We start from the raw sequence: 27601 nt of genomic DNA, 5'->3' as shown, positions 1-27601 counted from the left end.
GCCCCCGCCTGCGAGAAGCGCCCCCAAAGCCGCCACCACCTCCCGCCCCTCGCCCGTGGCCTCCGCGCGTGCGCAGTGGGGAAAGGTCGGCGCTTCCCGTTCCGGCCGTGCCGCGGCTCCCGGGAACATGGCAGCGGCGGCGGGCGCGCGGACGCAGGGCCTCCTCTGGGCGGCAGGTGATGGGCGAGCGGCAGCAGCTCCTCCGGGGTGGGGCGGGGGTAGAGGGAGGTAAAAGCGGTGAGGCTGGGAGCAGGGCAGGAGGTGCGGGGCGGGCTGGGCTGTGGGGAAGCGCTGGAGGCGAGAGGGGCCAGGGTCGAGGGAGGAGGGGCGGCTGTCAGCGCGGTGAGCCTGTCAGCTGGCGTGGGTGAGAGCCCCGGGGTGCGTCGGACATCACTCACGGAACGCTTCTCCTTGCCTCGCAGTGGTGGCACATGTGGTGGCGTCAGGCGCGGGTTTTGTGAAGGATCTGGATGAGTCGTAAGTACTGGGGTGTCCTGCCTTATGGCCTAAATAGTGCTTGTGTTCTTGCGGGGAACATGACCCCAGACTTTGTGCTTGTCAAGAAAGCTGCACTGGAAAAGTTTGCCTTTTTCTCAGCAGTAATGGCAGAAAGATTGTGGCCTGAAGTATCATCGAATGTTCTGTGCTAGAGGGAACCCACAAGCTCTGAAGTCCAGCTCCTGACCCTATGCAGGATAGCCCCAAAAATCACACCATGTGACTGAGAGTATCGTCCAAATGCTTCTGGAACTCCGTCAGGCTTGGTGCTGTGACCTCTTCCCTGGGGAGCCTGTTCCTGTGCCCAACCACCCTCTCTGGGTGAAGAACCTTTTTCTAATACCCAACGTAAACCTCCCCTAACACTACTTCAGGCCATTCCCTCGAGTCACCTCAGACACGAAATCAGTGTCTGCCACTCTCCATCCCCTCGTGAAGAAGCTGTAGACCGTGATGAGGCCTTCCCTCAGTCTCACCTATTAAATAGGTTCGGTTAATGAACTTGAGGAACAATTTAATTTTTCAGATGCTTTTAAAGCTGTTATTGCAGGTAGTGTTGCCAGAAGTGTTCTTGGAGTTCCTTGTTCTTTTTTGCTTTTTGGTAGTGTAAATATAGTGGTGTATTCGTGCCTGCCCCAGGTAAAAGCTGATTGTGTTTAACCAAGTTCTTCATTAGAGTTTGCTGCATGGCTGCCACAAGGGGCTGGGAGAACGAGTATAAGTGCATTCATGCATGGCCAGAAACGGAAAAGAGAAGGAGGATTGGAGGACTAGTTCATGACTGCTTGAAGTGCCAGTTACATTCCAGTGTAAAAACATGCCTTTACAGCAGAATTAGCCCTGAGACTCTGCAGTAGTTGAAATGGGCAATGCTGCCATTAAGCTGGTTGTGTAGTGTCATTGCTCCTGTACTGCCTTGCTTAAGCAGTTTGGTGGTTACGTAGGTGCTGTTGCTCCAAAAAAATTACCTGACATAAATTACGTGACTTGTATTTTCAAGGACTGAAGATAGGCTAAGTGAATATATCTGTGTTCCTGCATCACATTCCCATATCATGTTTGTACAGGTGTGAATTTAAATGCATTTACAGTTTTGGATGAGAAAACATAAATCTGTAGTCACATAACTTTTTAAATAGCTGATAAAAGAAAATTCTAGTTTACAACGCTTGGATTTTTCAACTACAAAACTATAGATATCTGTCTTTGCAGTTGGGAGTAAGAATTGATGAGTTGTTCAGGACAGGGGTTTTTTTGTGTCTTTTTTTTCTTTTTTAACTAATCGGCAAATGGTGAAAAAGATCAGGATAACAATTTTAAAAAAACAAACCTGGGAGCAGTGACTGGTGAAATTTCAAATTTTCCATTTGATAGATACCTAAACTTAATGGACTTTTTGCTGTTGCTGAAAGCTTTGGGTTTTATTTGAATTCTGGTAGTTGTAAACAATGCCAGCTAGTACAAGATGCGTGTCCCTTTCCCAAGTTTGCAGGATATGGGAAAAGAAGTCACAGAGCAGAACTAACAGAGGTACAAGGTACTCAGTATCACCCAGCTGGGCTATGGAATGGATGCAGAATAAAAGCTGTGGTACCTATTGGCTTGTGCTGCTGATCTGCTGCCTCAGATCAGTATTCATCTTGCAATGTTTGTGCACTTCTTCTAGTGTGATAATGAAGCAGTTAAGTAACCTAATTAAAAAGGGAAATATTTTTCTCTCTGTGAGGATGCATTGGTGGCTCAACGCAGGATCAGAAGCATAAGAAACGGTGCAAAGGGAGTGAGAATCAAGACAGCAAGGAATAAACACATCAGCTGTGTTGGTTGAAGGCCCTTGTAATTGTGGGTTTGGTTTTCAGTTTTGCTTCATGCTGGTTTCTTTTAACTGTTCATGATTAAGTGAGGTGCTTGGTTTAAGTGGAGGTTGAGAGAACATTTGATCACGTAGTTTGGAAGACATATGTATTTGAGACAAATAATTTTGATTCAAGGATGTGCAACACCTTTCCATCAATGTGATTGTGTCTATCAGCTGACAGGGGATTGATTGCACAACTCATTTAAAAAGAGGCACTGAAATGTTACAACTGAAAATATATTTCTAGGTCCTAGGAATAGCACCTTCATAGAATGCTTGAATACTCTTTCATACAGAGACTTCTGTTTTCGTTCAGTGGTATATTGAACTTTCTTAATATTGTCTATAATTTAGTCATTGACATTACCAAAATTAGAGTGAGTTTTGATAGTTGGGTTTTTGTCACACTTGAAATTTTAGTTTCTGTGGCAGTTGATTAATTAGGTGCTTGTGAATGAAATTTATTATTGTAAAAACTATGGGTTTTTTTATGTTACTTTAGGCCAAAGTTATTAGATTCCATTGGAATATTCAGCTTCCAGACGTTTCCTTTCTTTTCCTTTTTTCATTGCTGTCCGCTGGTTTTGTAAGATTTCATTCTACCTTCCTCAGTGCTGTAATGTTCTTTGCAATCTCCTATAACAGTTGTACTGTGGCAGAGGGAGGAGAACAATTAATTGTAAATTCTTCTTTTGAAAGGAAAAGTGATATTCTAAATTGAAGCACAGCCAGGATCTTATGATTCAGTAACTGCTTTCTGCCTCTTGCATCATAACCAATTATTTAACATCGTAATTAGAAGTTAGCTGTAGCTCTGTTAGAGTTCTCAAGAGATGCCAGACTCTAACTGGTTCTTTCATTAGCTCTATAGCATGGTGAAGTAAATTTTTAGTGAGTTGCTCAACTAAGCAATTTTGTGACTTAAAAATGCTGCTCTCCTAGAGCAGTTTTATGTTAGTTGCTGCAAATACCTTTCCTGCTGTACAGGCATTGCAGCCTTGTTATGCCATCAATAAAAAAGGCTGGATTTACCAGTGAAATGCTGCATTTCCAAGTTTCAAACACTTAGCACTGTAATTAGATTGTATTCATGATTTCTGAATTGTTTCTTTCAAACAGTAAGCCAACAACAGCATTAGTATTTCTTCAAGACCATTATGGACTATTACAGGTTCAGCTTTAAATGAAATATAGTAAATGTTCTCTGATTCTGCTTACTACCTGTGAGCCATTTATAGGCATGCTGTGTATTGGGAATTGGTGAGTTGGGCTATAACTTCTGTTAATTGGATTTTAGAGTGTAGATCACAGACTACATAATTATATAAAAATATTAATTTCTTTTTGCAATAGGAGTGTTGCAGTAAGAATGTTGTATCATGTATGTTATAGCATGTGACATTAGTCCCAGTCCTAGTCACTTTTATGAAGCCTGTCTTACAGAAATAAACCTTACATTGAATTTCTGGCTTAGTTATTTATCTACATAGAAATCGTTAAGTAATGCAATAATTCATATTATCATGTAGTGACAACAGTTCAGTGAAATGTGTAAGCAACATTTTGGAAGGTAGCAAAGACCTTTGATTTATCATGTTCTATTTTTATTTTAGAGGTTTTAGCATTTAGTGACAGATTTACAATTAATAAAGCTAGTCAATTCACTTAAATGTCATTTGTCTAACATTAAGAATATTCAATAGTACTTGTGTATCTCTGGTTTTTATCAATCACTTGAACATTTTTATTCCAGTAAGTTGGATTCTTGTGTGCAACTTCAATAAAGCCATAAACTGACACACCTATAGTAAAATGTTAAAGGAGGTTGAACTAAAATTGCTTTGTGTGTTAATATTAGAGATAATTTATTTAGTTTACATTCAGTAAAGCTAGGATTAACAGTGTAAACCTATGCTCTAAGAGTCTGTATTAGTTGATCTGTAAAAATACAAGTGTACAATATTTAATATCACTAAGACAACTGCAAAATACTTCTTCCCCTTAAAATACATATGATAATCAAATGTCTTTTGTATGTATTCTTATTTTTTGTTTGTTCTGGGTTTTTTTTGTTGTTGTTGTTTTGTTTTCTTTTGTTTTGGTTTTTTTTGTCTTGGGGAGTAATTATAGGAACCTACATCTGTGTGTGTGGTATCATGTGCAGGGGCATTGTTAATACTAGAAAATATTATCTCCTCTGTTTCTTCACACCCAAAGAAAGAATCTTAATTGTGGATTTTACCTGTTTCACGTATGCACTTCACTGTTTTATTTTCAGATACGTGATTTGTTGATTTCATTTTTTCCCTTTTTAGGTTTAAAGAAAACCGTAAAGATGATATTTGGCTCGTAGATGTGAGTATATGAGAAAAATGGGAAGATCTGCTAGTGGAAATCAAAAGATAGGATGTACAATGCTACACTTTGTAGTAAGGCTGTTTCATCATTTAGAAAATTGTGCATGATGCAGAAAAATTTCATTACAGTAATTCTGACAGGATAGAAAAGCAATCTATATTGTTCAGGGTGAACCAGGAATAGGCTGAATACTGCATGCAGATAGGCTTCATCCTATATTTTGCAGTCCTTAAAAAAAGAAAGCAGGTTACCTAACACAATCAGGAGGTGATAACCTCTTTTTAAAATTGTTATGGTTCCATTCTCTAATTATACCGGTTAATTTGTGTTCTGGACGTTTATTAGCACTGCAAGATCAAATACATGAAAGGCTTCATTTACTTTTCTAACTTATTTGGAAAGTTTCGGTGCTCCTTATTTCAGGGACAAGGAATTGCTAAAAAGATTGAGCTTGTTTGTGGATGAGGTAAAATTCCTTTTATCTCACCTAAGTACGTACTGTAATGCTCAAAATTGTATTATTCAGATTTGTTATTTTTGACTGGGGAAAAACTAAATGTGCTGATTCAGAGTTATCAGTAAAGTATAACAAAACAAAATTCAGCTTTGTCAGGTTGTAACCTGATCTTGTTATACCAAAGCATCGATGTCTTCCCTATTAATTTCACTGAGGTGTTGCAGCAAGACAGGCAGAAAGGTGAAATAAAGTCTCTCAGCTCTGCTTGGTCCTGAGAAAATGGGATCAGGTTTTTCACTGTGCTTCTATAAAAGTAGTTGCTGAAGAACCAAAATCCAGAGGACAACTTGGGGAAGTAGGTATAGTATCTATTGCCCTTCCCCTATTGACAGATGTTGACATATTCCTGGATAGATTGTTTACATGATCTTTTATCTTTCCATAAAAAGAGGAAAATTTTCCAAAAGATTTTTAAAAATGTTACCACACAGTCTATTTTTAAATAAGAAATCATGTAATAGTGCAACAATTTAATGTATTCTTTTCAAACTTGTGCTTTCATATTAAAAGTAGGACCAAATCATAAATGCTGTATGTCATGCTAGCCTTGTAATTAACTTGCAATTTTATTAAGCCATAAGGAGAACCATGACTGGAAAATAAGCCTTGCTAATGATTTGAGGATTAATTGCAGAATCAACTTCTACTAACTTATTTTTTTTAAAATGTTTTTGCTTCTCAGTTTTATGCACCTTGGTGTGGCCACTGCAAGAAACTAGAGCCTGTGTGGAATGAAGTGGGCATAGAAATGAGAAACATGGGCTCTCCAGTAAAAGTTGGGAAGATGGATGCAACTTCCTTTTCTAGTAAGTATGGTTTGGTTAGGGGTAATTTCATTGCAGACTCTATTTTGAGACTGTTAGTTTTTTTCATTTAGTTATTCTTCTGTTCTGTATTATAGCACAAGTATGCAAACAGTCATTGGAGAACAATTTCCCGATCTTTTTCTTTCTAAAAGTGACAACTTGCTGTAGTATGCAGTTTTTATCACATTTGTTTCTGCTTGTGTAGGGAGTTCTTCCTGACAAATGGAAGGTAAAAGCTTTTCAAAGATCTGCTTTTGATATGCCTCTTAGAGTACTTATATAAGCATTTTATGTGCTGCGTCTCTTGACAGCATCCAGTTTTAAGTTCCTTGTATTACTGTTGGAGAAGTGCTTTGTGTTCTTGCTGTTATTCTTTGCGGGTAATCGGTCCTTCAGCTGTTACAGAAAGCCTGCTGAAATCTTTGAATTTACTCTTGAGCCAATTTCTTCCCATGTTTCTCTGTAAATGTCTTCTTGAAGAACCAAATTTAGCTCTAACGCTTTCTTTTTTACTTTTCCTATGTATTGACCTTCTCAGAGAAAACCCAAAACTTTAGGTATTCAGAAAAGTGGTTTGGGTAGATGTGAGAGGGTTGTTGAATGCTCAGCAGTATTTTCATTGTTTTCATATGCTTGTTTATTGTCATTTCACTTAAATCTGTGTTGAACCAGGAGGATATTTAAGAGGGAAGGCACTGGGGGGAGTGGGGCCCAATTGAGATCTATATGTAATAAAATTTTGTAAATACATGTAACATTTTTAATTAATCCCCATTAAATCTGGTTATTCAACTTTGTTGTATTTGCCTAAAATATTATGCAGAATACTTTTTTGAGTGATATTCCAGTTTTTCTGTGCTTACCTGTAGCAGAGTTTGGTCTTTTGAGATCAAAATGATTTTGTCTCAAACACCAATTTATTGTATGTAGCTTTTTCTGTAAAACTGTAGAAATTTTGTTTCATCTTAAAGATACTTATTTGCTATAGTAAGTCTGGAGCATTAGAAGTTTCAAGTTCACTTCATGGATCTCTAGCTTTCCAGTCAGATATATAAAATTCTAAATCATATAAATTGTATGAACTCTTACCCTGAAATATTTGCATCTGTCATCCTGATGCTAAATTCTTATATTTTATACCTAGAACAGAACTGGCACATTATTTTAGTTCTATAATTCAGTTTTGCATATATAAAAATTACCGAAAGCTGCAAGGGTTCCTTTGTGCCCTGGAAAAGTCTTTCTACTCAGATTTGTTACCAGTTTTAGAAAATAGAGCGTCCAATATCTCTTGAAATAGTTTTGCACTTTTATTTTGAAAGTGGAAATTTTATAACATCTGGGTATGAAAAGCTCAAGTCAGTTCTGCTTGATATCTTTCCAATCTAAAGATTGTATGAAATCAAAGTAATTCAGTCTTGAGAATATCAGAAGGAAATGCAGCTGGAACTTGTGGACATGTAACCAGGAAGGAACATGAATTGTTGGCTCTGCATAGTTCGTGTTCCTAGTTGGAATAGGAAGTAGTGTGAAAAATCTGAACTCTGGGTAGCTTGTTGTCAGAGAGCTGAAATCACAGATGAACGTATAAATCATCCAGTAAGTGTTGCCTCAGGTAGCTCTGCATTATGAGGACACAGGAGTTTTATCAACAGAGAGGTCACTTGTTGTGTTATCAGTTGAATTTTCAGGGGGGTGTGCCTCAAAGTCACCTGAATGTAATGAGAGTAGAAACACATCACACTTCAGGCTGCCACAACTGCTGCTGTTTGCCTGTACTGCGTTCTTTATATCAAGAAGTGGAGGTGATGGTGTAAATAGTATGTGACTTCCAGGATGCTGAGAGAATTTTGGTAATCTCCAAGGCTGGGAGGTTTAAAAATAATGTATTAAAAATTGTCTGTTTTCTAGTTCTCCTGTCCATACATGAGAGCTGTACAAGGAGAAATAAACTGTTGTCAGCTCTTGTGATTGAATGTTCTAATATACATTTTAATGGATTTTAAGTCTATGTAGTAGAGCTGTGAGAGGAAAGGATCAGAATAAAATTGATCCTAGTGCACATATTTCTTAGAACAGTCATCTTTGACTAAGATGCCTGTAGGTGAGCTGCTAGTTTTATTTGCAGTGCTGTGCAATAAGGTACTGATCCAGGCAAGCAACCTTAGGGTCACAATTCCTAAACTGTTACTGAGAACCCTGCACACAAGTCCTCCCACATCTGCTTGCTCTGATGTATTGTTGGTGGCTTCAGAATGTTATAGGTATTGACTCTTCATGCTTTTTGAGTGCAGGAATTGTTACTCAATAGGGAATTGCACAAGTGTTGTCAGAATTTTATACTTAATTTTAGCCTTTTTTGAAGACTACTTAGTTTAACTTTTGGAAAACACTGAATTGACTGGAAAGTATAGTTTAAGGTGGTAGTTGCTATGTTCACAAGTGGAAGGGTGGTTGCAAATTGTACTCTTATAACAGATGGTAGGAAGATACAAGCTTTTAAACAAACCTGAGGTGGGAGAAAAAGTTCTGCAGTTGTTTTGCTTTTCACCACTTTAGTAAGCAGCAGGTAAATAACTGATTGCTTAGAAAGTGTCTGTGTCTGGTGAGGTTCATTTATGTCTGCAGAATGCAGATGTGAAACCTTTTCTGTAACTACTGCAGTATGATACTGCACTTCTGTTGTTAGGCATTACTGTAGCATATGACTATATGTCATATATCTTGTATTTCTTTCAAGCATTACTATTTACTATTGTACATCCTTGATGCTTAATTCTTGCCTCTAGTATTTCCAGTCAATTGTGTATGTATTTTAAAATGCGTGCTACCTTTGGTTAGAACAGGTCAAGCATGTCTATTTAGAGGATTCTCATGGCATTTGAGTTGTGGCATATGAATTGAGAGCCTATACTGGGACCCTTCAGCACTTCTTTAAGAGGTCCAAAATTTAGTAGCTTAATAACAGCAGCTTCTTGAAAGCAAGTAAAATAATTCATATTAAACTAAGTGGGAGTTCTTTCATTTGTTATTGTGGCTTGAACAGTAAACTATGTTTAAAGATTAAGGTAGGAGAGCAAGAAAGTCTTGGTTCACTTTGGCATTAACATTTCTTTCAGGTATTGCATCTGAATTTGGTGTACGAGGCTATCCAACAATTAAGCTGTAAGTTGATGATTCCTATTGAATTTCTAACACTGGTTTGATGACACTAAAGAAAACATAGCCCTGTTCATTTAAAAAGTTCAAACCAATCATAAAAAACCTGTAAAACCCAAACCAAGAAAAACCCCAAAAAACCACTTCACTATCTCATGGTGGCATTGTCTTTGATTTCTACTGGACTGTTTTGCTGTGAAATTCAGTCATATCCATCATCTTATTTAGAAACAGAATTCTTAATAGACAAGTTAACAAATTGGACTTCATTTAACTGCTGTTTTCGATGCAGTTATGTAGAATGTGTACAAAAATATGTCTTTCAAATATATATACACACAACTATTATAAAAAGGAATTTCTTCCTCCATTTGATGTGACATCTTTAGAGTCATAGCTGAGTCTTCCTGTTAACTTCTTGTAAGCTGCTGATTGAATTTTCTTATTTTCAATTACTTCTCTCTTCTCTCCCATGTACCTTAAAAACCTTATGTAAATGACAGTAGTAGTTACTGTGTAGGGTGAAGGGTGAGAAAAGTTGTTTAACAAGAGAAGTATATGTAGACTTTTTTCTTCACCTAATTTAAAAAAGACAGTGGAGGACAAAAATTATAGGAAAATATCAATCCATAATGATATTCTATGTACTTACTTATAACACATGTAGTTTATAGTCCAGTACAAGGTCATATTAAATAAAGACTCAGTAATTTTGGGTACTTTTTACTGTGAACAGACTGGGGGTTTTAGCAGGTTATTTTTTAAGCAAATAATACTCATAATATATAATAACGAATCTTGTCAAAGTGACAAGAAGGCAACAAGAGATATTTAGCTTATTAATCTTTAAAGATGAAAAATTTTATTGGCATATAGAGGCATTGAAAACTCACTTTATCATTACTTCTTTCCTGTGAGTTTCCTAAACCTATATAGATTTAAAGAAAGCCTGTTAGAATTAGTAAAACTTACTAGAATACTCTAATAATGCAAGTGCGCTACATCCCCTGTCAGCAGAGTACCATAAGCTGACCAACACTTCGTGTAAGCTTAATTTAATACATACATTTGGAAGGTTTTGCAGGTTATTTGATACCTTTCAATTATAAAAAAAAAAAAAAAGAAGTTTATATGTTTGTCTTTTATAAAGGCTAATACCTCAGTAGTATAAATGTTGAGTGTTTGGGGTTTGATTTGGATCTGGGGTGGGATTTTTTTATACAGTCATAAGCAAATGTTCTAAGTTATCTGTGTGCTTACAGAGTAAATGACTGCTGTGCACTAGAAAAATAAATGTAAAAGAATGCTAATTATTTCAAAAAGTCAATAAATCAGGTACCGTGTAAATAATTTTTTACTGCATAATTGCATTGTGTTGCATTATTGGGTTTTATATTTTGCTGACCACTTCTTTTGCTTCTCACTCACTAAAAGGTGACTATAATAAAACTGTGAAGATTGAGTAATTCTGCATGTACAAATGTAGTTTAGGTCATTTCAGTTCTGTTCTTTTTTTTGTCTTTCCCATTTATCTAGCTTAAAAGGTGACTTGGCATACAACTATAGAGGACCTAGAACCAAAGATGATATAGTTGAATTTGCTAATAGAGTGGCAGGGTAAGTATGCTCTTCTGTGAAACTGATTCTGGTGACTTAAAACTTACATAGGATTTTGAGGTTAACCAGGAATTAAATCTGTTTAAAAAAGAACAAGATACTGACACAAAGTTAAAAACTATATGTGTTATTGATGCCTATCACTATATGTGTCATGTGAGACTGGTGGTGAGTGGCATGGAGAGATTACAGAGAGACTGGCTAGCCACAATACCTTCTTTACAGTGCAAGAACTAAGGGCTTTTCAGAGTACTGGAAACTATGAACAAATGAAGCTCAGGGAAGTCAGAAACAAGAACGCCAATCTAAATGTTGGCTGACAGGCGTCATTACTAAGGCAGAAGATGTTTCATGCTCCGAAGTTGTGCTTCTGAAAAGTGTGCCATAGGCACCATAAGGAAATGCTTTGGCAGGATTGTTCATAGCAATTTTTGTTGGCTCTTGCTTTCTTCCTTACAGTGACCTGTGGCCTCAAAATGTTATTGACAAGTAAACTTTGGGGAGAAAAAAAGAGTCACATTTCTTTCCTCCATTCTAAAAAATAATTAAGAAGCTTTGGTATAGGAACAATAATATTCATTATTGTTCAGAAGTCTGTAGTTTAGGAATATTGAGGGATCAGAATTTTTTAAGATTTAAGACCACATTTCATAACTGCTGTGCTTAAATTCAGAATTTTATCTCTCAAATGAGAGAGACCTTATTGTGGCCTTTCACTAAGAGGTCTTATAAGAAAGAAGAAGAGAGACTTTTTATCAGGGTCTGTACTGACAGGATAAGGAGCAATGGTTTTAAACATAAAGGGGATAGATTTAGACTAAATATCAGGAAGAAATTCTTTACTGTAAGGGTGGTAAGATGTAATTCTTTACTGTAAGGATGCCCCATCCTGGGAAGTGTTCAAGGCCAGGCTGGGTGAGGCTTTGAGCAACCTGGTCTAATGGAAGGTGTCCCTGCCCATGGTGGGAGGCTGGGACCAGATGATCTTTAAGGTCACTTCCAGTCCAGCTCAATCTCTGATTCTGTGACCAGTAAATGGCATGCATGTTTATAGTGTAGCAGCATTTTGTACTGAGATATGAGTTTTAAATTTAAGTGTGCTATTTGAGGAACATAACACATTATTTTGGGGGAGATTTTTCTTTTTTTCTTTTCCCTTTTAGTTGAAAATAAAATAATAAATTGAAAAATTGAATTAATATGCATTGTGTAATTCAATTTAAAAAAACCACAAAAAACCGTATGACATTTTCTTGTCAATTTTTATTTGTTTGGGTTTGCAGGTTGCAAAAACTAACATTTTTCTTTCTTGTTTTTATTTCCCTCCCAGACCTCTTATCAGGCCACTTCCTAGCCAGCATATGTTTGAGCATGTGCAAAAGAGACATCGTGTACTTTTTGTGTATGTTGGTGGTGAATCTCCTTTAAAGGTTTGAAACTTGATTAAGTAAAGTTACTTCTTTTGGCTATTCACAGAGTAATTTAAAATATCTTTTAAAAGACTGAAGTGTATGCTTGTAACAAATTCATTTGGTCTTTTTTTTAAATTTTTTTATTTAAGTGTTTTTACAATCTTGTATCATAACCCATATTTTCTAATTTCTCTTTGAAGATGAGGTATGTCATAAAGCTTTTATTTGACCCATACTAAAAGTTCAGAAATTAAAAAACATTGTTTGTATTTTTTCAGGAAAAATACATTGAAGTTGCTTCAGAACTAATAGTTTATACGTACTTTTTTTCTGCCTCGGAAGATGTGGTGCCTGAGGTAAGCTGTCTCCATGCCTACTATTTTTACAGAAGTGGTGTTGTTCTCATATATGTAATTTTACTGTTTCAATGGCACAGAGATGGCTTCTTACAGTATATTTGGCTTTGATAGATTCCAGAGTAATTACACTGAAATGTATAATTTTTGGGTCTATATGAGGAAAGAATACAAACCAAGTATGTCACTGCTTTGTTTTGGCCAAATTAATTGTTCAGTCACATTAATAAAATTAATCAGAAGATATGTGGAACTCAATTTGGACTGTTCAACCTGCTAAAGAAAGTAGATACTTGGACTTTTAGCCAATGTACAACTCTTGTTACTTCAGGCAGTCCTTTCACCAATCACTTTTAAAACTAATTTGGGGGTCTTTGCCATGGAGTACTTCTGATACCTTAGTAATCAGAAAAGTAAGTGAAGAGGTAAGTTATTTTTGTCTTGTACAGTACAGGTGATCAGAACATTAGTCTGCCTGGGGATCAATGGATCCAGTCTACTGGCTGCAGAATTCTCATGTGGCTCTTTGGAGGAGTCTGTAACAAGGAAAATATTGACAGTTAATCACAAGGGTGGAAAAAAATGGTATTACTGTTGTTAGTCTAATCATTGATGCTTACCTGTTGAAGCAAAATCAAGAGGCTGTTTCATTTATTGGTATCTCCAAGTGGGACCTAAGTCTACTCCGTGCCTGATAAAACGTGACTTGGAAATTAGTTTGGGATTAGCAGGGTGAGAACTAGCATAATTTGTTGGCTTTTTTTTTTTTTTTTTTTTTAGGCAGCTGCATTTTCCAACATCATATGTAGAACATACTCATTTTAAATAGTGGATTGTTAGATTTCCAGAAGCCTTGTATCAAAGGCCACCTTAATTTGAATATTGCTATTTGCACTTCAACCCCCCTGAGCAAGAAAAGTACTGTTCAATTGTGCAGTGGAAAGAGTGTAAAAGGCTCAAAGTCTTTGAGATTCTATGATCTTACTGGTGTAAGCAGTGAGCTTTTTTTTTTTCACGGAAGGTAATTTCCCCATTGTCATTAAGCTGAAGTAGTAATATTCTATGGAGAGAAGCAAAAATACTATGAAATTACTGAGTGCTAGAGTTGTAATGAGCCTTTGCATAACGGTGTTCACTGTTAGGCTTTGTTTTGTCACCTTAGGTAATATTGTTCCAAGCTTCAGGTGTCTTTTGCGAGCCGTAATCTGTACACAGATTGATTTGTCCTTTAAAGATGTAAAACTATGTTTAAAATAAGAGAACAAAAGCATCACTTAGACTTTTCTTCTTGCTCATTTGTATCAGCTGTTACATTGTAAACCTACTGCTTTTACATTTATTTCCAAGACAGATAATGCAGAACGATTACAGAAGGCATGTTGTTTGGGAGTGATGCAGTTCTTACCTTTCTCAAACATATCAGTAGGCAATTCAGCCAACATAATTAAAAGTATGCTCATGACACAGTTCTTTTTTAACCACAAGTGCCATTAGAATTTTGACTTTGAATGGTAGCAAGCAGTCAGGAGTAGATGCAGTATATCTTCTATGGCAGTTCACTGAAAATGTGAGGTGAATGAGATTCTTTAAGTTCCAAGAGAAAGGTTTCTACACCTCTTTTTTTAGTATGTTGCTGACCATCCTAAATATCATGTTTAACATGGTAATGCAGGCTTTCTTTGTTCTTTTTGCCTAAATTAGGTCTGTATGCAGCCTTGTCTTCTGAAGCTGTTTCTTTATATTCCCATCAGTCTGAACCACAAGAAATAGCCGAGATTTAGTGGGACATCTTATCAGTATTACTATTTTACTGTACAGTTAGAAGAAATAGCAGTATGACAGGTATGCTGATAACAGCACAGATTGGGAACAGGGGCCATAATTGATAAAACCCTCAAGTTTACAATCTCCTATCTAAAGTTCATGTCCAACTCATAAAATATTCTTCATGCTACTGGAGATACGAGTAAAAAATCCTGTTTCATTTATGCTTTGTGAGATCTACCTCTCAAAACTACATTGATGTTGTGTTACTTTTAATATGCAGAAGCTGATAAATGTATTTTAGTAAATTTAGACAGAAAATATTTAAGTGTACTTAGAGATTTTCCCAAGGACTGCGTTTCCATATTTTCAGATTTTTTAGTTTGTCTGTTTAAACATTTTTAATCTTTCATGGATTAATTGAAAACCAACTCTTTCAGTATGTCACATTGCCTGAATTGCCTGCTGTTATGGTCTTCAAAGATGGAACTTACTTTGTTTATGATGGTAAGTAAAAGTGGACATTACCTTAAGAAAAGATATTTAAAGTATATATGGAGAAACTGGAAGAGGTGGGATTTTTTTGAAGGTTATGTTGGGGTTCTGGGAAATTCCCCAGTTTTAGAATAAGTAGCAAGTCCTTCAGGAAGGAGAAGAGAAAAAAATAATTAGTTCTTATGCCACAAAATGCAAGGCATTTGTTTTAGGAATACTAAAGTAGAAGTGATGATGTTTGCTTTGTGTTACAAGTAAGATGTAGCTTCCAATATTATTATTTGCTGGCATTAATGTACTTATAAAAGTTATTCTTTCTCTCACTGTTGTAATTCATCATACACAAAATAGAAGAAAACTTACTGAAGAGGAATCACACATTCGATGAATTTACAGTTTCAAACAGTTAACGAGATTTACTGTAAGTTGAAAACGTATCACTCAGAAGATCATTCTGCAGTTTTCATTTCTGAGAATAAGTAGTACCATGGCAAAATGCTCCAGATTGGCCATCAAGGATATTCTTTGTGACTTCACAGAAGGAATGTGCTTGTCTTCCTCTTCAGTCTGTTGCCTCCAGATAAAAATTTGCTCTCTAGCCTCCTTGATTTGCATTTAAATTTTTTTATGTTTTTAGCAATCCTGGAGAAAGAAAGCTTGTAAGAGAAACACTTCTCAATTGCCTTTTGCTGTGTTGCCTGCTTACTTTTTCCGTACCTTTTAAAACAAATGCGAAATGCATAATGATACAGGCTTCTAATTTACTTCATAAAAATTTTACTGTCTCAGAATGTACCAGAAACATTATTTTAAGTCAAACAAATTATGAAGATGCAGTTTAAGAGACTGAATAAGGTCATTATGTCCAACTGTTATGACTGAGCTTACCATAAGAAAAAGTTCTGGCAAAATCCAGTTCAATGCTCTGAGCTTGTCTGGTATTTTGGTTTGGGTTTTTTTTTCTTCCCCTTAGTAGGGGAAATTGATGCAGACCTATGAGAAACATTATCCTTGGAATTGTTTGCTACTATCTTATAGCAAATAATTGTTTACCTGAAGTTATTGGTAAATCACCCTGTATAATATGAATTTGTTTATTGTACACATAATATGCAACATTATGTTTATATATGTTTTTCTTTTTTACTTGTGAATAAGATCTAGTTGGTGATCTGTGTTAGAACTGGATTCCTTATGGATTAAAACATCTAGCATATGAAACTAGCCTTCAGTATAACTGATTCTGAGTCATACATGACTATTTGTTCCTTTACATTCACAGTGCTGTTGATGCATCTACTTTTTCTTGACTTCTTTGTTTCATTTAAGAAGTCTCAGAAATACTGCTTTCTGTAATTTTATCTCTCTTTACTTTGTTTGAAACTTGATGACAAGCACACATACACCTTTAAAAACAGAGTTTGAAGCTGTTCCTTTCTGCACTATGTCACAACTTTTAATACAGTATTGTTTATCATTGAGTTTAGGGGAAAAAAATCAGCTTTTCACACTTTGCTCTAACACATTTTTTCTTCAACAATTGAAAATTGCTTTAGAAGTTTTAAAACCAAAATGTCCAGAAACATGTGATAACTTAAGAAGAATAAAAGGAAAAAAGGAGAAAAAATAGTGTTTGCCTCTATAGTACTGAAATAGTAAATATTACGGCCTACCTTATGAAAAAAAAAAAGCATTCGTTTTTTGTTTTTTTTTTTTTTGTTAGAGTATGAAGATGGTGATTTGTCATCCTGGATAAATAGAGAAAGGTTTCAAGGCTACCTTAATGTTGATGGCTTTACACTGTATGAACTTGGAGATACAGGTGAGATGCTGCTACCACTAATCCCTTTGACATCTTGTGTACTAAACAGTAAGAAAAATTAAAAGAGTACTAAGAATGTGGTTTTTAAATCTCAGAAATTAATCAGTTTCAGACTTCAAGTTGATAGTGCCAGTCTTTTGTTGGTGTTGGTGAGACCTGTTGTGTTGACTAGAGGTTTCATCCACAGCCTTGTCCTACGCTAGTCCTTTCCTCACAACATAGAAGTTGGTATGTGTAATCCTGTGGTATTCAGAAAAATTAGTAGAACTTTTAATTTAAGAGCACCTTAGGTTTTGTGTAAGTTGTATACGAACTCTTGGAATACCTGCAGGGAATTTTATGACTAAATTTTATAGTATGGCCAGTCTTCGCGAACGAAGATTTTGGGAAAGGTCTTTTGCCTTTCGAGCCTGCGCAATGGATTTTTTAGGTGAGACACAGCATCCGCTGGCCCGGGTTCGATTCCCGGTCAGGGATACTCCCCGGGCAGATGGAGCTCGTCAGCCCTGTAAGGCCATCCGTCTAAGAGAAGGTCACTCTAAACAAACCTACGTCCTGAGGACCTCACTGCCGTGACTAAATTTAGAAGTATCACATATGGACAGGTTCAGATGTCTTACATCAAATGGATTTAGATATCTTTAAAACAGATATGAAGGGAGTGGAGCGTGTGCTAAAAGGGACTTGTCCCAGAAAACTTCAGCTTTTCTCTAGTAAAATTTTTTGCAGGCCAATAAAAATTTTTGCAGCCAAGTGACTTCTGGAATAGGCAAATAATCTGTACTGCTCTTAAGATATACATACCCTGAAGCATCATAAAAAATGCTGTAAGTGTTGATTTTTCCAGGTCAGGGTATCTTATCACCTACATTCCCTTTCAAAATATTTATATTCAATCAGCATTGAGTTCTTTCAGGTTTTAAAGATTATGAAACATCTAGGTTCTCACATATAAAGCTAATATTGTTACACCTACATTTTAAATGGTTATTTACAGAACTGCAGTTACAAGTTTTTTAAATGTAATATATTTGTTCCTGTTACACTTTTGTCTAACAATTCCTCAAATTACAAAAAAGAAAAATGTTGACTTTATTAATACAATGAAGAAACCATCATTTACTTTAAAGAAGCTGGTGTACCTGGAATTTGTTTACATTGTCTTTTTCAGTCTAAAAGGTAGTTGACTCCTAGTGTATTGATGAGGTAGTTCCTTGGGGTAAGGAAAGAAATGGGGAAAAGTGAGAATTGAGGTATGGAAGAAGTGGGATGGGGAGAAGCTGTTGCTGTTTCACAAGAAAGCCTGGGAATGAATCATGGTTCTTGCCCTTAAAACTCTTCAGTATTACTTGAAAAAAAGTGACTTTCTATTTTTGAGGAGAATACTCCCTGTAGCATGATGATAGGTAGGAACAGAGCAATAGATTGTCTTGGTGGGGAGGATTTTGAGTGAATCATGGCATCTGAAGAGAATTAACAAATCTGCACTCTGTAGGCTTTAGTTAATCTGGCTGATGACTACACTGTTAGCTGATCTGCTTTCCTAGCAGGAAGTGCTTGATCTGGAGAACCTTTGGCCAGCTTTCTAAACACACTTTGATCTGATTCACCGTTAGAGTCTTTGGGTATTTTTTTCTGTTAATCAGAAAAACTTCACAAAGTAAATCTGAAAAATCGATATATTTTGGTGTTGGCCTTTAAGCTCCTCTGACAGAGGTCTGTGGACTAAATTGTTTTTATGATGTAATGAATTCTGAGCTGTGACAGTAAATTTTCCAAATTTTTTTTTCCATAATACTCCAAATTTTTAATAGTGTGAAAAGTAGTCGTTACTAAATCCTTACAATAGTGATTCAGTGACTGAGAATCAGATTGTAGTTACTATTATGTAATAGAGGTCTCCATAGTCTCATATTTAGGTATATGCACATTGCAGCCTGAGTAGGTAATTAATTTTTATCTATTTCCTCCCTTTTAACTTCTTTCTAAGGGTAGGCTTTTCATAGAATGCTAGTGGTATGCCATTAAGCCACATCTTCATTTATTTTCAGTAGCTTTTAGAAAACCACATTTTGGTTAGCTTGAAGAGGCTCTTTGGCTTTGAGATTGGTTTATACTTAAAAACTAATTCCTGTCCCTGGAGAGTATCTACTCTTCTAGGTTGGCATATTTTCCATCTGAGAATGTGTGTTTCTTTTTAAGTGGTTTCAAGAATTTTATTCCTTATTTTAGGAAAACTTGTGGCTATTGCAGTCATTGATGATAAAAACTCTTCAGTGGAACATACCAGGTACAGAACTGAGTATGGGTGACACTATGGGAGAAATGTGCTGGTATGACAACTTTAGAAGTTTCTTAATTATTAAGAAATACTATGTTAAATGAGTGGGTTTAACTTGCACGTGTTCTCTAATTTCTGACTTAGTGTCCTGAATTTACTTAATTTATAGCTCAGTTGAAGCACATATGAGTTCAATGAGATGATGGGAGTTCCTGACCCACTCTTCTGCCCTTTGTTAATGAGATCACAGGAGCCAACGATGATCTCACAGCTTTTAAAAGCTATTGTGTCACCTTTAGATGAGAGTACTTGAGTTCAGATGACTTTGAAATGAACTTAGTAAGTTTAAACAAATGACTGTACTTCAGCTCACTTGCATTAAAAATTAGTGTAGTGATGCTTACATATTAGTTGTTTGTGGAACATTTAAAAAGGGGTTGGAGTTTGAGACTGAGAGGAACAAGACCTTCCTCTGTCCATTTCTGGTTGCATATGTAATTAGACTAAGAAAATGCTGTTCAAGTACTGTGTATGGGATTTTAAACCTTTAGGAACCAAGCACGATGAACCAGGTGTTTTTTGTTAATCCTCATTGCTCATGAGGTCTAATTTGCTGTTTTCTGGGGAAATCTCGATGTTTATTGTTTGTATTTTGAAAAACTGTATCCTGGATTATCAATGTTATTTCTTTTTGCCTCCAGACTAAAGTCCATTATTCAGGAAGTCGCTAGAGATTATCGGGATCACTTTCACAGGTAGGCACATATGGTACTCACTCTGATATCTTAAATGAACTGTCTTCTAGATCATCACTTTTTTGAATTACATTGCTGAGTGTCTCCGGTTATAGGAAAAATATTCAAAGATAAACTTTTGCTGAAATCCACTATTCTGCTTTCTTTTTCATCATTGCTTTTTTCACCATTTCTCTTACAGGGATTTCCAGTTTGGCCATATGGATGGAAATGATTACATTAATAGTTTACTAATGGAGTAAGTAAATTCTTATTTGAATTTTCTTTTATCTCTTGTATTCATTACCAAATATATTTAATTAAAAATAATCTTATGAAGAATTCCTGGCTTTCATGGCTCAAAAAAATCACTGTCCTGAGAATTCAGCATGAAACATAGTAGCGGTTTTATGTTAAATTAAACTGCATAATTTAATATTAGAAGTTCGGCTTACTGATAATACTGATTGACAAACTTATCTTTTAGGTCTGCTTTGTTGAGTTAATAACTGTTAGAATTGTGGGATTTTCATTCTTGATGCATTTTTAAGACATGCATAGAAGTATGCTTCTGTAGAGAAGAAGCATAAAATGCATGGAAGATGCTGTCTGCTCTTGATATGTACATGGCAGATTTTGAAATATATAAGTGGTTTAACAAGATACTTGACAGTTGCCCTTGTTATGATCCTTGTCTAAAAAAATGCATAATTAGAGAGTTAAGTTTCCTGGCATTTACCATTGGCTGTTTGTTCTCCTCTGGCCTTTGGAGTGAAAGAAGGGAAAACTGGAGGTCTGCATGCCAGCTCTGTAAGTTTTCCAAATCCTTTTCTTGGGTATCAAAGCGTTAATAAAGCATATGTTCATGCCCCTAAAGATTCTAGGAGCTTAATGGGGACCCAGGAGGCATAAGATCTGTATTTCTATAGGATGTCTGTAGATTAAGACCTGAATAAAATTCATTTGAAAACAACTATCTCTGAGTTGAAGTCAAGTAATGTGATTGAGCTTTATAGTTGCCAAAAGTGAGACCTTCCTCACTTCATTAATTGCTTCTCCTGTGCAGGCTCTTACATCTGACTGTCTGCTGAGCTGTTTCAGCTTGTTTATCTGGCAGAAAAATGGTTTTTGTCTAGCCACGTAGGGAGGTTATTTTGCTGATTCAACAAAACTCTTAAACCTCTTTCCTTCTACTCTGCTGAGTACCAGAACTGATGTGCAGAGAAGTAGGGGGGAGGGAGATGAGATCCCTGGGTGGAAGGAAATGAAGGGAACGAAGACAGAACTGCCACTTAGAGTGGTAGTGATCTAATGGGAAGGTCTGTTCAGCTGGGTTGTTTAACTGAATCTGCAAAAGGCCTGACTTTATAATTTGTAGTATATGGAAAGTTGTTGCTCAAGTATTCACCGGCTTTTAATTGTTTTCTAAACAGAGTGTATACATTTCAAGCGTAAGTGGAAAGCAGCAAAAGAAAGCAGCAAATTATGTTCAGTGTTACAAGTAGCTGCTCTTCCTGTGGATACGTGAATAATTCAAGTAAAACCATATTGCAAGTGCTCTGGTTTGTCACCAGATGGCGGCAAGTGGAAATAGAAAAAGCCTCCTGAATAGTGAGAAATGTATCACAGAATAGTTTTTTACTGTGCCAGATGGACATAGGAACAAATTCTGTTTTTTCACAAAGGACAAAATATTGTATGATTTGTAGGGACAGAATTAGTAGACCCTGATAGAAGTACATTTATGAACTTGGCTATAACTCCACTAGGAGACATTATAGTTCTTTTGTCTTTTCACCAGTGTATGAACATACTTTTGTTGGGTTAGAAAAGGTACGGTTAAAACTACACACAAAAGAAGAAAACAGAATATTACTTACCTTACTGAAAGCGAAGTAAGCTAAGGTGTCATTGAGAATATCAACTAGAGGTGTATGTAGAGTATTAATTGCTCGGTTCTTGGAAGAGACACGTTAAATGTGCTTTTATGAATCTCTGTATAGCATATAGAATCTGTATATGGAGGTTGTCTTTCAGCTGCTCTACAGTAAACTCCAAGAACATCAGTTACCGGACTGTTAAATGCAATAGAAACACTGGGTAGTTTTTTGTTTGTTTTGTTTTGTTTTGAGGTTAGTTGGGTTTTTTTGATGAATCTTTCTGCATCCCAGTAGTAAAACTTGTTCTGTTTTGGCTGGGACGATGTATTTTGGCAGAAGTTGCTGACTTGTTACTAGGCACTTGCAAAAACACCCGACTTGGTTTCAGTGCCTTCAACTTTTATTTCTTGGGTTTTTCTAAAAAATACAGATTAAAAATGTCAAGGGAAAATTATACTTAGAGAATCTTATGTTGCAAGTTGTCTCTGTGGAAAAAATTTTGTTTGGTTGGGCTTTTAAAGTTCCATTTAAAGGATGACATTTTGTTATTTCTGTAGTTGCCCTTACATTTTCTGAGGTGCCACCATGCTTTCAACTTGAGTACTGGGAACACGATCTTGAAGTATTCAGCTTTCTAGAAGTTTAGAAAGTTTTCATGTTTAGGTATTAAACTGTTTCACTTTTAGGTTTGCATGTTAATTTAAATTAAAAAAAAAAACCAAACACCTAAAATGTGAGAAAAAATTTACGATAATTTCAATGACTTCAAAGAAAAATAGCAATCTTGAGTAAATGCTAAACAATATTTTCATAGATAATTTATTATAGATTGATAGTCATGGTTAAAGCTGAAATCGTCATCAATATTACATGGATTACAAATGTACGTGGATGGGACACTATTAAAGAAGAGTGAAAATATAGAAAAACAAGGTTTGCATTGCTTCTGCTGTGAAGGAAAGCCACCTAGTATTTGAATTAATTATTGACAGAATTGTAGAAAATTGACAGAGACTACAGGAGATTTTTAAGCTTAATTAATGTATTTTAAATCTTTCTTGTTGTACACTATACTTGAGCAGTGCTAAAATTTCCTAAGTCTGATGTAATTTTGAAATTAGTGCTACATTGAACAGAAGATTAAACTGGGCTGTGTCCAGAGTTAATTTCTAACCTTTTTTCTTTTTTCTTCTTTCCAGTTCTGTGATCCTAGGCAGTGCTTGTGCATGTGGTTAGCTGCTGAGTAATAGTTCTTTAAAGACACTGTAGCTCATTGCCATATCTAAAAGAGATGTAGAAAAACTTTTGTTGGTGTGTCTTATTCTTTTGACTTGACAGGCAGAGGTTGATCAATAGAGCTGATCAATTAGACCGTGGTTGTATGGGATTAAATTTTTGAATCATACTTCTACCTTTGTGCACTAAAACACTTAATACATTTCACATACAAGGCTACTATCTGTGATCTCTTACTAACTGGAAAGTTGTAAGGTACCTGATTTGCAGTCACTATGGGTGCGTAAATTGCAAAAAGTTTCAATAGTGTCACTGACACAGATGTGAAGGAAAAAAATATTAATGAGAAACATAACCATTCAGGTGATTCTCTTCTCCCTTCCCTCTTGCCTTTAAGGAACTGCTATAAAGAACACACGAGAAAGTGAAGATTAATGGATATCCTTTTAAATTATGTAGCAATTACTTGAATTCCAATATTTTACATGGTAGTTCTTTAAATATATAAACTGTCTGTTTTATGTTTCCAGTGACTTGACAATCCCTACTATTGTTGTATTGAATACCTCCAATCAGCAGTATTTTCTACCAGATAGGCACATTGAGAGCACAGAAGACATGGTTCAGTTTATTAACAATATCTTGGATGGTACAGCTGAAGTAAGTCTTCATTGTGACTTGGAATATGTTGGTTGATGTTTATTTCCTTAGATGCTAAAGTAGGGAAAAGATTTGGTTACTCTGTCATGTGTTTGATCTTCCTGTCCTATCTGTCTTATTGTCTTGTGTGCTGGCAGCAAGTATGTGATTGTGAATTCAGGAGTTGTGCTGTTGCTTACTGTTCTGACTGCAAAACCTCTCGCAGAAAACAAGGTTTATTCTGTTTATAGCATAATGTCGGTTGGCTTCTTTTGATGTTCCTTGTACTGGTGCACTGGTAAATGGAGATTTCATTATTTATCTCCTGGTTTGCATTAAATGCATTTGTTTAAAATTTTTCTTCTAGTGCATAATTCAACTGTACTCTTTCTTTTGGATGGTAAATCAATAAATCCAATAGGTGGATGAATGATAAGTTCTGATTCAAAAAGCAGTGATATACTTGCTTTTTATGTTACAAATGGACACAAGCTTACCCATATCTGCTCTAGAATGAAAGTCGAACTGTCTTTTGTTAAAACAACAAAGTTAATAAATCCATCTGGAATTGATGGCTTGGATAATTTCTTAGTATTTATTCCCTCAGTATACTTTGTTAGACAGAAGGCTATGTTATGTGGATGAGAAAAGATCATGGATCAGAGCTTTCATTTTTGCTTGTGGGGGTAGAAGGCTTTCCCATGAAGGGGAGCAGTGCTAACAAATAATTTGGCTGCCTCCCAGGAGAAACCTGTGTTGGTTTAAACCCCAACTTGCTGCAGAATGCTTACTGTGCAAGCTGAATCCTGCTTTCCATTACATCAGCAGTTTTAGGTCACTGCGTGGTAATGGCTAGTAATGCTGAAGATCATTTCAGACATATGGGGTACCTTGGTTTATTTAATCTGACAAATTGATGTAGCAACATAATGTTGGTGGAGTTACTTGTTGTTCATAACTTCACTGGCCATGCTTCCAGTTGCAGTGTGAGGAGTATTACCATGATTTATTTGATAGTTCTTTGTTCTTTAGTTCTCGCTTTTTTAAGTGCGTGGAATCATGTTATTAACATGCTAGACTATATTTAAATATATCCTTTTGGTTGAAACAACAAATGAAATTGATTTCTGGCTGGTTTTTAATTGTGAGGAAATTAATTTGTGATGCCTCAGTTTGCTGCTATTTTGTCACTTAGGTCTTTCTATTTTTTGTTTGCAGTATTCCAGCTAGAATGATTAAAGGTCGGTCTAAATTCACATCTCTATACAAGACAAAAATATAGGATGTGCCTTCATTTAAGCTGTCTAAGGTGTCTGCAGACATGAAATGGCACTACATTGGCTATGTTCTTTGCCCAAGAAATTGTATGGCTGTTGAGGAATGACAGTCTTCAAAGTATGCTGGTGAACTGCTAATAGGAAGCAGACTTTGTGAGCCACAGAGAAATTTCTGAGAAATCACACATTTCACCCTTCCCTTCCTTGGGAAGTGTTGGATGATTCACCTTGACTTTCTTGGTATTTTCTGTAAGCCCTATAGGTAACCTTTTTTGAGTCTGTTTGATTTTCATGGAATTTTTTGCTATTTGAGGGGTTTTGGTCAGATCAGGTGCTGATCAGTTAACTTGCAAAATGGACTTTATTTGTCTGGCAACTCAACAGGTGAAAACTAGTCCTGTTCAACAGACAGATTGCCCTTAGATTCGTGTAGTTATTTTGAACACTGCTAAATTAGGTGGCAGTGTAGGTGTAGTCTGTCATTGCTTGACACAAGTTTTATTTATTGCACCTTCATATCTTCTTTTTGCTTAGTCCTTAGCTTTTTCTAACTGTGCTGTCAAAAATCCATAAATGGCTATCCAGTAGCTGCAGGAAAGTTCAGAAGATCTCTGCAGTTTTATTGATGTTATACTGGGACAGTTACTAGTTTTTGTTAGTGTTTCTCTATGGTAAGAGTGAGTGCCAGCCCACTGTTCAAGTTGGCACTGATTGTTTAAAACTATTGTGAGAGACTTTTTCATGAGACTATTGAATAATAGTTATCTAAGTCTGACAAACTGGAGTGTCTGGGCATCATGAGATGTAAGAATAATTACTTTTCATTTCCTTCTAAAGGGACTTAAGATTGCAAGGTCTGAAGAATGAACTTTTGGAATCATAACTGAAAAGTGTCAGCAGTTTTGACTTGGTTGCATTTGAAATTTCAGGCACAGGGTGGTGATGGACTTCTGCAACGAATCAAGAGAATAATCTATGATGCCAAGTCTACTATAATGGTAAGTTTTATTTTTCATTAAATTAGATGGTACCCTTGTCAATCACGATACAAATATTTTCAGAGGGTTAAAAAATATTTTTATATAAGTTGGTTTATATTATATATATTGTGTATCTATTATAGGTATATGTAAATTAGATTTAAGCCAAATTAACTTCTTGAATAAATATTTTAATACTGTATTTTATAATTATTCAACATAAGTTGATTTCTTAGTTTTTCAGTCCTTTTCTATATGTCTGACAAGTATTTTAAGGGATAGAACAGGGAAAATTCAAAATCTTTTCCTTGACCCTTTGACATCCTTTCCTGAAACTGGTAGCACTTCCATGTTCTGAGAAATGTTACAATTTTGTTATAATTAATTAAAGCATAAAGGGATTAAATACTACTATTTGTGTAGGTTTAAAACAAATATTTGTATCATCTTTCTTATAAGCTAATTATGCTTAACAAAGTTTTGTTAACTGAAGATATACACAAATCCATTTCTTCACTTGTCCTACACAAGCAAATAAACCTGTGCTGTGAATTTAAATTGAAACTTACGTGTTTCTATATGAATGGCTTCTACTTCTGTGAAAGTGCAACTTTTAACCATAAATTTCTGCAACCATAAGTACTTGTTCCCATGCCATTAAGCTACTCTTCAACAGGAAGCTGTCCAGTAACAGAACATTTCTGCTGATCCCTTATTACTCAAATTTTTGAGAATGAGGCACAAATAGTAGCTGAATCTGGTTCCTTAAAAGTGTTTTTGTAACACTGTTAGAACAATTGTTTCTGAAGCTTCAAACAATGAATAGGATATGCTGTTGACCTGTTAACATTAACTACCCCAATGCAATATTGTAATGTTTGAATTTTTAAGTATTTTTTTATAAACTTATAGTAGGTATTGTTGCAATTGAGGACTCTTTGTCATTTTTGCAGAAGAAAGCAAAACAAAATCCAAAAAAAACCCAAAAACAACAGCAATACAAAAACCAAACCCCAAACCAAGCAAGCAGAAAACCCAAAAAACCCTACCCATCTCCCTGAAAAACCACTGAATCTCATTTTGGATATTTTTGAATAAATGCACAGAGTGATAAGAGAAGTTATGCAGTAACTTTGTTATTCACTGAAAGTGTTTTCTACTTCAAATTTCTGTTTCAACAGTCTGTGTTCAAGAGTTCACCCCTGCTGGGATGCTTTCTCTTTGGGTTGCCCCTGGGGGTCATCAGCATTATGTGTTATGGAATCTGCACAGCTGATACAGATGGAGAGGTGTTTGAGCATGAGGGAGCTAAAAAGGAAAGTGGCGATCGGGAGCTCACAGACGAAGGCAGTGAGGAAGAACAAGAGGAGGAAAAGAATGGAAAATACACAGAACTTTCAGATGGAGAGCTTAAACAGAAAGACATAATGGAAAAGAAAAAAGACTAACTTGTTTAGCAGAAGAATTCTCTAGAATTTCCAAATAGATTTATTTATTGAAGGTTTTCATTTATTGATGATCTTCATGAAAGAGGACCGTTTTGTCTGCATTATGGTAGTTTTGACTTGCATGTATTCAAATTTTCTGAGAAATTGACAGAAAAAAAAAAGGATGTTCTCTTAATTGTCCTTATTAGATTAACAAAGAGCAACTTAAACTGAAGAAATCTACAGGTACAATTCTATACCATTTTTGAAAGACTTTTGAATTGTTCGTTCCCAGAACAGTGAGATCATGTTACTTGGCCTTACTGTATGTGATGAACTGCTACTAGTATAGCCCAGCTAAGCACTCATTCACATAAAATTAAGGCTGAAAACTAAGAAAGATGAAGAGAGCTGTGAAGTCTTTCAGAGCCTGATAGCTAAAGACAAATTATGATTTTTCTAAGAAGTCACATCTTATACCTGTT

General features: G+C 35.8%; 1 protein-coding gene across 2 annotated transcripts; it reads left to right on the top strand.

The window, feature by feature from the left end:
• Window positions 1–91: 91 nt before the first annotated feature.
• Window positions 92–27601, top strand: TMX3 (thioredoxin related transmembrane protein 3). Of its 2 annotated transcripts, XM_027677942.1 has the most exons (16): window positions 92–176; window positions 423–477; window positions 4672–4711; window positions 5914–6037; window positions 9157–9202; window positions 10733–10813; window positions 12144–12243; window positions 12504–12581; window positions 14786–14852; window positions 16564–16662; window positions 18895–18952; window positions 19645–19698; window positions 19880–19936; window positions 23324–23453; window positions 25639–25707; window positions 26871–27601. In XM_027677942.1, exons 1-16 carry the CDS (start codon window positions 128–130, stop codon window positions 27135–27137), a joined length of 1374 nt encoding a protein of 457 aa, XP_027533743.1. In that variant the 5' UTR covers window positions 92–127; the 3' UTR covers window positions 27138–27601. The 2 variants fall into 2 exon arrangements, with proteins under 2 accessions (XP_027533743.1, XP_027533754.1); XM_027677953.1 differs by lacking the exon at window positions 26871–27601 and having other exon boundaries at window positions 25547–25662.

Source organism: Neopelma chrysocephalum, unplaced genomic scaffold, assembly GCF_003984885.1.
Source record: "Neopelma chrysocephalum unplaced genomic scaffold, ASM398488v2 Primary Assembly neopelma1_22b, whole genome shotgun sequence".
Classification (NCBI taxonomy): Eukaryota; Metazoa; Chordata; class Aves; order Passeriformes; family Pipridae; genus Neopelma; species Neopelma chrysocephalum.
The sequence above is the reverse complement of the archived record's forward strand: the minus strand, read 5'-3'. Positions and strand labels throughout refer to the sequence as shown.